We start from the raw sequence: 12,988 nt of genomic DNA, 5'->3' as shown, positions 1-12,988 counted from the left end.
AGAAGACATATGACACGAAACAAAAGAGAAACATAATCATTCTGCACATGTATAATAAAGTTTCATAGCTTTCCCTCCCGCATACATAATTCATTTGATTCCCAAACATATCTCTCAAATTATTCCTCGTATAGCTTTCATGAACAGAGTCAAACACACTATTATATTAGTAAAGAGGAAATCATTTTATAAAGTGTGTTATGAGTTCATGTTTTCTTTTCTTTTTTTTTTTTTTTTTAGAATTACTGTAGTAGGACTATGGAAGGACTATTGGTTATAATCTTTTAGGGTTTCCTCCAGGTGCTCCGGTTTCCTCCCACATTCCAAACACATGCAGTGGGTGGACTGGACACTTTAAATTGGCCGTTGGTGCGAGTGAGTGGTACGAATGAACTACCGCAGGGTTAGCCACCCAGCGTTGTAAACCTTGGCTCGAGATGATTGTCACTTCTGAAGTGACACCCGACCCATGTGCAAAATGGGAAAAGGGGATGAGGTGGATGGATGTATGGATTTAGATTCAAAACAATGTTAGTACGTCAAATGCAGAGCATCACCAATACAATTCCAACTGTACAGAACTGTTTCTGAGTGTATATGTTCTCCTGCCATTAGATACTTTGTTGAGTAAACTTTCCCTGATCACTTTTTTGTACTTGTCAATGAGTAGCTGTTTTGCTGCAAAGGTTTAAGCTTTTACCAAAATTAGCGAACCAAAAACAGGGCATCAGCCTGCTTAAACCAGCATAGCAGCTACTAGTTTATTGAATTGTTTCCGATTCTGATGTTTTGCTGTGTTTAGATTATTTTTATTACTAATTATTTCTCACTCTGACCTGTTTTTTTTTCTAATTACTGGGATATTTCCGATTCATAGCAGTGTCAGTGGACAAATGTATATTATACCATGACCCCCCCAAAACGTGCATGCTGATTGGCCAGCGTGCACATTGTAAATCGAGTTATACTAATGGAAAAAGGTCCGGTCGCCCGGACTTTTTTCCATTAGTATAACTCTACTTTTAAAACACTGTCTCGCTATGTTAAATGGGTTTAACATAGCGAGACAGCTTTAAAATAAGCAACAGAGATCTCCGTTGCTTATTTTAAAGCTGTCTCGCTATGCTAAACCCATTTAACATAGCTGTGAAAAAGCAACGGAGATCTTGCTTTCTCCGTTGAACTCTGATGTACGATGCCAGACATCTGCGGAAGGGCAGTAAACAGGTATGCCATTATTTAAGAAAAGTAATAGTTTCTTTTCTTAAATAATGTCATGGTATAATAGCAATAACCCACGCCTGGATGTGGGTAATGCTGTATTTACCCACGGTTGGCTTTGTCTGGTCCCTCGGGCTTCGCCCTCGGGACCACACCACGCCAACTGTGGGTAAATCCAGCATTACCCACACCCAGGCGTGGGTTATTGCTATAGTACTACCACTAGTGGACATGGTGTAGTGAACTGTTTCCAAGCCTGATGTTTTGCTGTAATTGAAGACTTTCATATTTAATGGAAAATATTATAACATTGTGCTTTCCCTCCTTTACACTGGAAAGAAGCATATTGTTCCACTAATGGAATATTGGCTGTACTATATCATTTTTAAATTGTACTTGTGTTGTAACTAAAGAAAGCCAAAAATAATGGAGATATATATCCCTCAAATAAAGTACTATTTTAAATAATGCTCTGAATAACTTAAAAAGGTAATAAGTTCACCATGCTTTGCATTAACATACCATGGGATATGGCAAACGAGCAAGCACAATAAAAAAGGGAAAGTTTGCGGCCTGTAGATGTCTGAATAGTATTAGAAGGCGCGCTGTGGGAGTGGCTGTGACGTAGTGCTTACGTAGTATGGACGTTTCGGGTTTTGTTATCCTGCAGAGGAGGTTTGGTTGCTTTCTGTTTCATTACACCATCGTTGTGGTTAGTCGAGGTTTTTTGAAACACCGTCACCATGAGTTACTGCATTGAAGAAAGGGGCTGCTTCAACAGCCTGGAGTACCGGCTGTACTTTAGTGAGTAAACGAGCCTGCTTGGTGGCGGGTTTAAGCATTATTTTGTGGGAGTACTAATATTCCTTAGGGCGGTCGCACAGAGCTGACCAAAGCGCCTATCTAAGAAGGTTTAATTCTCTTTTACAGCTGGTAGCTGTTAGGATAATTGGTCATTGACCTTGATGACTTTATTGACGTGCTTCTTAATATGGCAGTGTTGGTAGGCTAACCCTTGATCTCTTTAAATTCAGTAGCTAAGTCCGAAGCTCGATCTTCTGTACTGTTACGGAGTGTGAAATGCTGTATTCAGTAACACAGCTGCTGCACACGTGTAGTCTTGTTAGAGGAAAGTCAGGTTTTCCAAAGAGTTTTATCAGTTCCAGTGTTACTTCGAAATAACCAGGGCCATGACGTGGCGCTTCGAGCTTTGTATGGTTAGCAAGGCTGCTTATTTCCCATTTTATTGCTTGATTTTTTTTTTTCGTTTATTTTAATGTTGCAAATAGTGCTACTTGGATTTAATCGAAAATACGTCATCAGCATCACATAATGAAACAGCCTTCTGGAAACATACACTGTAATTTTTTTCGAGTTTTATTGCGTTTATCTAAATGGTTGTTTTAAATATTTGCTTTATGTCCAACGTTAAATTGTGATACATGGGCTATTTGACAGTTCAAGTACTGATAATGAGTGGCTCCTGGTAGGCATACCTCTCGGATGTCCAGGTTTTTGTTTTCATTGTTGGTTTGTTCCACGTTTAAGTATGTGGTTTTCTGAGAAAACGTTTATGATTATAGTCGGTAAATAATGATACGTTTAAGTTTATGACTTAATATCCTTAGAAAAATGTATGCTAATCCAAAAGCTGTTCCACCGTCCTTTGTTTGTAAGAGCAGTATTTAAAATTGTTCCTGGATTTTGGGCTCTGTCCCACTGTTATTTTTGGCTTTGGCCACATTTCTTGCACCAAGAGGTTGAGGTATGTTGGTAAGCAGCCCTAATAGCCGAAATCATAGATGTTCTAGTTCTGTAGCTTTATTGTTTTAACTTCTAAGTCGAGCAGAAACTAAGGCTACTTTACAGTAAAGTAATTTTACATGTAATTGCTAGACAGCTTATTTCTCCTTGATCATATGAAACATCTATAGTAGTTGCTGGTGTTGACTTTTAAAAGTGTTTAGTTTGATCATTCATCATTCTTGTTGTAGATGAGGAAGTGCATAGATTGCCTGCACTGGTATTGTAAGAATACTCCAGTGTGTTTTTCTTTGAGTAAGAACAGTACTAGCCCCCCCCCCCCCCCAAGTGAATAGGGAAAGATGGAATGGTGTGGTAAGCTCTGCACCAAGAGGGCTAAGGTGGTGTGGGAGAAGCCTGGTGGCGACTGTTGGAGTTCACACTTTAGACAGGATCACTAAAATAGAAAGGTAGGAGAAATCTTTGCACCAAGAATGCATCATGCCAAGAAAGGAGCTTTGTAAAATAAGGAGTCATTTGACTCTGCATAACCTCAGGGAAAAGCTTAGTAAGTCTGTCAGCTCAAGAGTTTCTTTAAACTTTGTGGAATAGATTGGGGGGGGGGACAAAATCAGTAAAGGGTGTTTGGATATATGGAGACTAATATCTGTGAAAGGGAGGAAAGCTGGGAGGTATATCTTGCTGTTTTTTTTGTAGTGTAAGTAGTCTGGGGCGAGAATCTTTATAAATTACAAATTCTGCAAGAGAAAAGGTTAAATATCTTGGAAGAATCTGAATTCTGGCCAAGAGAGAGAACAAGGGTCTCGATATACCTGGCTTTTGAGGGCTGTTGTGATGATGGTAGAAACAAGGAACTGAATTTACCAGGGGTAGACTGAAGGATGCCAGCGTCGTGTCATAAGAGTATGCAGTGGTGTTTGCTTTAGCGAGGTCTTATTTTCTAGAGATACTGAGGAAATAGTGAAGAAATGTTACTATAACTGTAAGTTTGAGAAAGGAAATGGTGGAGAAAGGTAAAGTGAAGAATCCATTCACAAATGTTGACCGTTCTTCACTGTGGTACATGGACACAGTAGGGGAATTCCAGGGCAAGTGTTTGGTAAAGGGGAATCTAAGGCTCAGGATTACTTAAGCAGATAATGTGTAATATGTTTGGCAAGATACCAACTGCATTATTACTGTCTAGAAGCATTAGAGTTTAATATATTAAATGTTTTGATTTTTTTCTAGAAAATTCAGAAGGACAGTACATTTCTCCATTTCATGACATACCTCTGTTTGCAGATGAAGCCAAGGTAATTATTTCATATTTCAGTGTATTTTATGAAAGTATGGTCGTATACCAATTCTGAAAATGTTTTCTCTGAAGTTGTCTTGTGCAAATGTGACAGGAATAAAGAGCAGGGTTGTGATGAGACGCAATGGTTGAAGCCCCCTGCAAAAAAAAATACAATTTTGTTTTTTCAGGTTTTTTATATTTGCAGTTCTGAGTGTAAGATTTGTTTTGGTGAAGTTTAGTCCTACAGTTCTTAAGGCCATTGAGCTATATAAAATTTGTAGTGTAGCACATATAAAACTGATTCTACCTGGGAATAGTCTGGTATTGTCTTGTTAAATGTACTTCTCATATCTGGAAAATGTGCAATGCATGGTGGGTTTCCAGCTTTTTTTTTACCTTGTTGGAATTGAAGGGCTTTTCTAAGGAGTTAAGGTATCCCTCACAGCAGGGATGTATTGTTAGCTAAGCATTGTAATTACAGCCATAGTTTAATGTATTCTGCATCATAAGATGCGCACTCCAGTGAATGTGGACTACTTTTGTTTGAGATTGTGTTCATCCTCTGATCTAGCAGTAAACTTTGGCTAACTGAATGTGGTACACTTTGAAGGTACTATTGATGTCTGCAGTTTATCTACACCTTTTCTACGTTATCAAAGCTTCTAAAACTCCCTTGAATCCAGCATACCTTTTGTACTTCAAAGGTCACACTTGCTCACATTCGGGTTGGAGGAGGAGCTGGTATTTAACTCTGAGGGAGCACTGATGTGTACACATTTGGAGGGGTAGACCAAGTCTCTTGTTCTTCAGTCGATGAACAGTGGGAATTTATTCCTTGACATAGCCCAATGACTCAGTTTTATGCAGTGTTATGCAATTCAGAGTTGGTATTTACTGACTTTTCTAGATAATTGTCCATGCTGCTCTTGTGAATTGTACTAGGCCTGTAGGAACCTTTGTTTTGATCAGAACCTCTGTGTCCCCAGGGAGACAGTAGGGATGTACTGGCTGTTTTGAGGACAGAACTGAGACTTAATGGGTATTGTATGCTGTCATGTGGGAATTGCCAGTAAGATACCCAAGAAAGTCTGGCATTTTGTGAAAATCTAGTACGTTTCCCTTTTGTAGCCATTTACTCCATTTATTGATATTTCTGTCTGGACTCTTCCTTTTTGTGTGCAGTCTCATTTTAAGTTGTGGTGGTGCAGTTCTCCTGCTAGTATGCTATTGCTTTCTTTCAGTTTCATTCTGAATAGATAATCCTCAAGCAAAGACATGCCCGAATGTTTGTTAGCTCATTCATTCTCATTTTTGAAAGTTGTGGTGGTGCAGTTCACATGCTAGTATGCTATTGCCTTCTTTCAGTTTCATTCTGAATAGATAATCCTCAAGCAAAGACATGCCTGAATGTTTGTTAGCTCATTCATTTGTCTGTAAAAGTATGTGTAGTATTTCTGGCCAGAATGGTATGTTTGTTTTGGTGGTGTCTACTTTCTGGCTTTTGGTTTTACTTCTCAATTGAAACTCCAATTTATGCAAGCTCTTTTCTTTCCCGCCATCACTTTTTTTAATATATAATGGCATGTACTGCAGGAAACTGCAGTTATATTTCAGTATTGTTTTCTGACAGAGCTTTTAGGTTTTTTATATGCCCTTTTAAATGTAGTGCAGAGTAAATCCCTTAACGTACCAGTTCTGTAAAAACAAAAATTGTACATTGCCAAATTTCTGAGTATCTAGGCTATATTGATATCTGTTGCAGTCAATGGAGAGTATGACCCTTTTAATTGACGTCTGTTGCAAAGATTTGCAAAGGGATTTGAAGACCTGCCCTGAACACTGATACCACAATAGCCAGTAATTGTGTTTAGTATGACAGCCAGCAGCTGGTAAGTACAGTAGGTCACACTGAAACCTGGTACCATCCGAGCACTGTTGCATAAATGAACTCTTCTCAGTGGTGTACTGCATTGAAAGAATCTGTGAATCCATATAAAAGTCTGGAGCAAGGCCATACAACCTTGGAACCTTCAAGTCTGTCTTCTATTGCTTTGCTAATTCAAGCTTGTTTATTGCTTGTCATATCTGTACTTGATATTGCGGACTTCCCATTTTTATCCAAAAATTTTAGGTAGTCTTTTCCTTGCCTATGCTCTCTATATATAGAAGGTACGCAAATTCCTATGCCATAAGTTCCCTTATTTCTTTATAATATGTTCTACCAAGCAGTTTTCTTTTTGCTAGGATTTTAATTAAATAATGCCCTAGTGCTCTTTCCTTTTACACTCTAGTTATTGTAAGAAGCAGACTTCCCCACAACCCTGTCTTTATATTTGTTTCCATTTCTTGTGTTTTGTCCTCCTGACTCCTTTCCCTATTTAGTGTTTTCCTAAATTTCCTTGGAGTGAAATTAAAGCAGCCACTTTCTTAAGTTGCCATAAATTGTTATGCACATTTTTCGCGTTGCTTTTGTCTTTAACCCAATAGGCTATAATCTAGTCTTGTATTATCTTTTTCTTCCTGCCCTTCTTTCCTAGAGAATCCATTTCCCAACTTGGTGCAGGGATTTTGTGCATTGCTAACTTAACACTGATGCATTTAAGTCTGACATGGTGTGACAAAGTATAATTGTTTTTTCTATAGTTATCTGACTATAACAATATATCTAGTTCTAGACACAATCTTCCACCACCAAAATTTGTTGTAAGTAGGTGTATAGCTACAGCATGTTGCATCTGGAAACGCTATCCACTTGGTCCATAACTAACGCGTCAGTTAATTATCCAGTCACTTTAGATCTGTTATGTTTGTTTTGAAATATGTCAAAATGTATTAAATGGTATTGGTCCCCCCCCCCCCCATAAGAATGGAACTGGTGTGACCCTGTGCTACCTGAATCTTTGTCATCCTTACTGGGCCCATAAAACTGGTGATTATGGTACTATTCTGCACTGTTCTAACCCCCCCCCCCCCCAACCTGTGCTATCCTTGTGACCCTTTGCTTCCAACTTTAAGTATTAAATTGCCACCTCATTTAGCAGAACTGGCATAACTTGCATGATCTTCCTTTTCCATCATTTGGTGAGCCATATCTTTGAGGCAGCTCTGAGTTTGGTTATTTTAGGAAAGGTAATATTTTCTCCCTTTGAATGTCCATCACTGCTTTTAACTGTGACTGCTGCCAGTTCTCTTGACATTCTGTATTATGACATGTGCTATGCTTGCATTCCTGTACCCACCTTGTCTACTTTTACAACTGGCCACATGACAGAGGTGCCTTTCATTTTTCTACACATTTGTTACTTTATTTTCCAGCTACTGATGTACTAAATCATTTTGTTCGCTATGTTTTGAGCTGTTCACATAAGAATATTTATACCGTTCATATTAAAAATTCCTCCTTTTCTTTTCAATGTTGTCTAGTCTGCAAGCTCCTGTGAATCTAGTACCCCTGATAGTTATTAAAAGCTACCTCAGATAGTCTGTCATGTTCAGCAGCATTTTGGTACTAATATAAGCCGTGGTGGTGCAGCGGTAGCATTGTCACCTCACAGCAAGATGTTCTCCCGTTTGATTCTCTGCTGGAGTGCCTTCTGTGTGAAGTCTGCATGTCCTCCCCATGGTAGAGTGGCGTTCGAAAGACATGCGTGAATGGACGTGCCTTTATTGAAGGTTGGTCATTGGCTGGCACCTCGGCACTGTAAAAATCTACTGCCAATCATTAGTGGACCGGAGTTCTGCTGTGGCGACCCCTAACCGGGAAAAGTCGAAAGAACAAACATTGGGAAACTGCATAGTTGGTTATATCTAAACAGCTGTTACATGTAAGCTGACTTGTGAACTAATTTTGCTTAGTTCTTTGATTAGCTGACTCTGATTTGATCTTTGGTAAAGGAGATGTTAATGTAGACTGCATCTGGAAAAAAGCTGGTAAACGAACCCTGTTAATCTATTATCCTCTGCTGCATTTGTTGTTTAGCTAAAACCTGCTTTTTATTTTTTATGTCTGAAGCAGATGCCTTCCTAATGCTTGTAATGTGTTGTAATGAAGAGATGATTGCCTTTGTATTTTTCTCATGTACTGCTACCATCTTGGATTTGCGTGAGCCTTTTATTTTTGCAAACAAAGATTTTTTATATGCAAAAATTGCTGTTTTTATCGATTTATTCCGTAGAACTTCCATGTGCTTCCGGGTCACTCTAGTAAACAAATGTACACTTGCTGCTGAAGGGCAGTTATGGGGAAGGAGAGCTATGCTTCAGAGCCTCTGTTACATGTGTGGATGTCCTGATTTTTACCCATGCCATAAAAGCTTTGCAAGCATAATGGTAGAGAGATGTTGGGAGTCTCTTGTGCAGGCAGATGCTTTTTACATTTCTCTGCTGCTGTAAAGTACAGCGCAGAACATCACAGCTCTGGGTGTCTAGTGCTAATAGAGAAGTACAGTTTGACTATTAGAGTAACACTTCTGTCTTAACTGCTGGGGGGAGGGGTTGCAAAATGTTTCCTCTGTCACAAACTCAGTTGCATGTAATGATTTGATCAAGCCCTTGACCAACTATATTTTTTGTGACTTGCTTTTAACAGCAAGTAACTGGATGAGACTAGAGGCTTGACAGCAGCCTGTGTGCTTCCATGGAGTAGTTTTGTTCTGATTTGTAGCAGAGTTGTGTGCCTTCATTATTGGAAGCACTTTTATATAAATCTTTAAAAAAAGAAGATTTGTACAACTGTTTTGATTAGCTATAAAAAAGAGTTGGGAACGGAATACTGCTAATTAGAACTGATAGATGAAATGGGCCCACTAGGCAGGGGAGAGGGTCCTTAGCAGGTTTTATGCTTTTTTAAATAATCTATTTGTATGATTCATCAAAAACGATTTCTGTCTGCAGATTACTATAAATATCAGAATTGCCATGTTGGCTTAGAAGTCCCCGTACGTTTCTTGCTGTGGAAAAAGACACTGGCAAAAAGCTTTGTGCATGTTTTTATCTCTATCTGCTTACTACAGTTACGTTGTGCTTTATAGGGAAAGAGGGAGGTAGCATTATCTTGTGTAACTGTGTTCTTAATTGCTTAATAATCTGTTTTTTGTGTATAATTTCAAGGAAGCTGTTATCTGGCTGCCTGGGTAGATAAATGAAAGCAAACCGCCCCAGTGTAAAGTCCTGCTCAGTTTTCTTATGTACACTTGCTCACAGGCCCTGTTGTGTAATTACAGATGCAGAATTTGCTGTGCTGTAATTTAAAATGCTTGTTTACTTGGTACATGTGATGCCGCTTTCCATTACTGCTGCTGTTTGGGCTGGAATTTTGTTGGAGAGTGACATCTTTAGATCTGCCCACCCCATGAGAATATTTTGGTAGTACTCTGGGAATGTAAACACTTTATTTTACATTCGGAACCTTGCACACCTGTTGAAGGCTGTTCAGTCTAACTTTTTAATTGGTAAAGCAGCAGTGTGGTGTGGGAAATGCAGTCCCAGTTAGAGTAGTGCACTATAACAATGTCTTCCCATCAAGTTAAGAATTTCCCACAAGCATTTTCCCATAAATGGGCTGTTGTCAGATGCTTGAAATGGCCTGCATTTGCATTGCTAAAGCAACTATTCAAGAAGTGATTGAAATATGTAGAGAGAAACTGACTCCTAGATCTGCAGAAGTACTTGGTGGAGAAATTGTGAACCTATGGGATATGGGTAATAGGAGTGAGTGGGAGACTGGGGCTTGGCGTTCAAGAGGGTATAAGACTGGTCTAAGGTAGGAATTGTAATGTAGACTGTGTAGGCTCTTCTGCTTTTGGACAAATATAACATCCCCTTATTAGCTAAGCAGGCTGCTGGAGCAGACTGCACCACTAGCTGTCTTGGTGGGTGCAAACTTTAATTCTCGCATCTTGGAGCAGCAGCCTTGCTTTGTAGAAATCCTCAAATATTATGAATTCTGCAGTAGCATGACTGTGAAGGCTGCCAGCCTAGCCAGATAGAATTTTATAATTCTGTCATCTGTAAATATTAATGTAAACCACAGGCTTGTTGTCTTAAATGGTAAAAAATAGTTACATATGGAACTGAAAAAAATGTAACGGTGCACTTTGCTGGAAGAAAGCTGACCAAGTAAAGCATGTTGTGACCCTTTGATCTAAAAGTCAGCTCCAGCCCTTCTAGATGAAGACATTCTTTCTATTGTTTTAACCAAAAATTAAATTGCTAGATTTAAACATGCAAATATATTTGAATTGCTCTGCTTCTTGCTCCAAGATAACAAAAGGAGATGTTAAGAATGTAAATATAGTTTCTGTTAGCCTGGGAACCCAGGGAAGTGTGAAGAATGATGTAATGTGAACCAGGAATGTGATGATGAGAGAATCAAGCATTGTTGTCTTGACCATCCAACTCATCAGCACTCTGCCTTTGTTCCATATGTAAGTTATCTTAGACTTTTGTGTTTTGTCTTAGTCAAATCCTTTTTAGTTTCTAGCTATTTCTAAGTGTTTTTCTGTGATGTCAGAACTGTACTACTGAATTATTTTAAGTATTTCTCTGTGATCTCTGAACTCTTAACTAGCACTGTGTAGTAAGAAGTATTGTGTTGTGTTTTTATTTATTATTAAATATTTTAAAACATTTCAACTGTAGCTGTTTTGTGTAGAGATAAGTTAAGAGTACATTGCATGTATATAGGGATCCTGTACCAAGTCCCTCTAATAAGCCTTGACTGTTTAGCTGTACTAGCAATTGGCTAATAATATTGCACAGTAATTATTGGACACCCTTTTAAGGGCCTTTGAGTAGCTGATAAATATTAGCTGGGTGGTGGCAGTGATTTGTACCATATAGTCTGGGTAAAAGGGGCACAATTGGAGAACCTGTGCCAGCGTGTGGGTGATCGTATAAACTCCTCTCAAAATGTGTGTCAGCTACTTGGGCAGGGACACAAAGTACTGGTTTGTGTGTGTGTGTCTTTCAGGCTGGAATATACATGCAGTAAAAATGCAGGTGGCATGGCTGTTGCATACTCCAGTACAAGAAAACTATCTACCCACTGTTCACCCCTCCTTCAGAAATGCTGAAGTACTCCTCCCCCTTTCTTAAACTAAACCTGAAACAGTCTTTTATTGTATACTTTCCCAAGCCCTAATCACACCAGAAGAACTCCATCAAACACCCCACATTGAAACGGTGATCTTTAGGCAACCAAAATTATACACTGGAGCACTATAGACTTCCACTAGCACCGTCACAAATTTTTAATAAGTCTCGCAGCAAAGCATCCGCTCTATTCTGGGTACTTGTTAATAAACCTGATAACTTCATCTTTGGTTCCTTGCCAGATTCCAGCTGTGACAGTCTCATAGTTGCCACGAGATGTCACCACTTAACCTAGTAAGAAATTTAAGTTCTGCAAAGACCCCTCCAGTTTTTGTTTAAAATAAACTGGGACATACTAAAACACTCTATCTTGCCACAGCCACCCGTTAATTCAGTAGAATGAGAGAAAGCATGGAAAACATGGATTAAAAAGGCTTAACTAGGACTACTTTAGACGCCTAAACTTGGCAAAACGGTTTTTCTGCCTGTTTGTGTACTTCCAGACAACCTAATACAGTGACCCCAGTCTGTTTTGGTCCTTCATTTATAATCTAATAAACCCTTGCAAAAGTACACAGCCCAGCTCAAACCCAGCCAACCCACCACTAAACACTGCATGCCAGTTTAATATTCAATCCATTCAGAGTAATTGCCTTGTTGCATGGCAAAGTAAGCACCCCATACACAAAATACTGTTGCACACCTTTCACATTCAAACCAATCCTTACTTCCCACTATTCCAAAAATAAATAAAACTACCCACTTTCAAACTTGTACTACTTGCTCCAGTTTGCTTGCCTACATAATTTCAAATGGCACCATGCTCCTCATGGACTTGGGACAGTTTCTCACGCACCGCACCACACCACACACAATAAAAAAGATGACATTTTATGAAATATGCTACTAGAATGCTTCTGGGAGAGCTATTCCTACCTAAATTTTGTTGATTGGGCACCTGGCTAAAACTTGCATGGGCAAAGGGCATGCGAGGTCTGCACAGAAGGACCTATACAGGACCCAAACTGAGGAATTCAAACTCTGAGGAATCTTGCTCAGTAATCCATTTTAGGGTGGTGGGATCACCAGACCCTGGCAAGGCATTTGGTACGTAACAGGTTTAACTAGTTGATTCTAAGTAACTAGGTAAACGGACTAGTCCTTCAGTTCCTTTTTGGCTATGAAGCATAATTTAGAGTTGTGCAAAAAGTGTGTGTATGTACCAAATTAAATTTTTATAGAAGGCATAAGTGACTGACATTTAAATGTTAAAATACAATTGGGCAACAACTGCAGTGTAGTCTAAAAGGCATTCATAGGGGACAGGAAAGGCTTTAGCAGCTACTGAAGCTATTTAATGTTATAGATAGTATGACAGGTAAGGCATTCATAATATTGAGTGGTTTCATTTATTGAAGCACATCAATCACAAAGTTGAAGCATAGAACTTTGACACTATGCTACTGACTTTTTGGCAGCATTAAATAGCAGTTAACCGTTCCTGCTGCTGGCCATCAAGCAACATGTTATTTCCCTTTCCCTCCTGTAGTGAGTTTGGAGTTAGAATATATAACTTGTAGGGATATGGGGGGGGGCACAGGGGGACTTGCCCTCTGCAAATCCACTGTCTAC

At 39.1% G+C, this 12,988-nt stretch overlaps 1 protein-coding gene across 1 annotated transcript in view; it reads left to right on the top strand.

The window, feature by feature from the left end:
* The first annotated feature begins 1,870 nt into the window (after positions 1-1,870).
* PPA1 (inorganic pyrophosphatase 1) overlaps positions 1,871-12,988 on the top strand; it is a 316,559-nt gene continuing 305,441 nt past the window's right edge. Inside the window, exons 1-2 of the mRNA XM_044056626.1 lie at positions 1,871-2,025; positions 4,216-4,280. Coding sequence (XP_043912561.1) covers positions 1,965-2,025; positions 4,216-4,280 — 126 coding nt within the window. The 5' untranslated portion in view covers positions 1,871-1,964. The remainder of the gene's footprint in view (positions 2,026-4,215; positions 4,281-12,988) is intronic.

Source organism: Protopterus annectens, chromosome 14.part0 (assembly GCF_019279795.1).
Source record: "Protopterus annectens isolate FY-2018-M chromosome 14.part0, PAN1.0, whole genome shotgun sequence".
Lineage (NCBI taxonomy): Eukaryota > Metazoa > Chordata > Ceratodontiformes > Protopteridae > Protopterus > Protopterus annectens.
The sequence above is the reverse complement of the archived record's forward strand: the minus strand, read 5'-3'. Positions and strand labels throughout refer to the sequence as shown.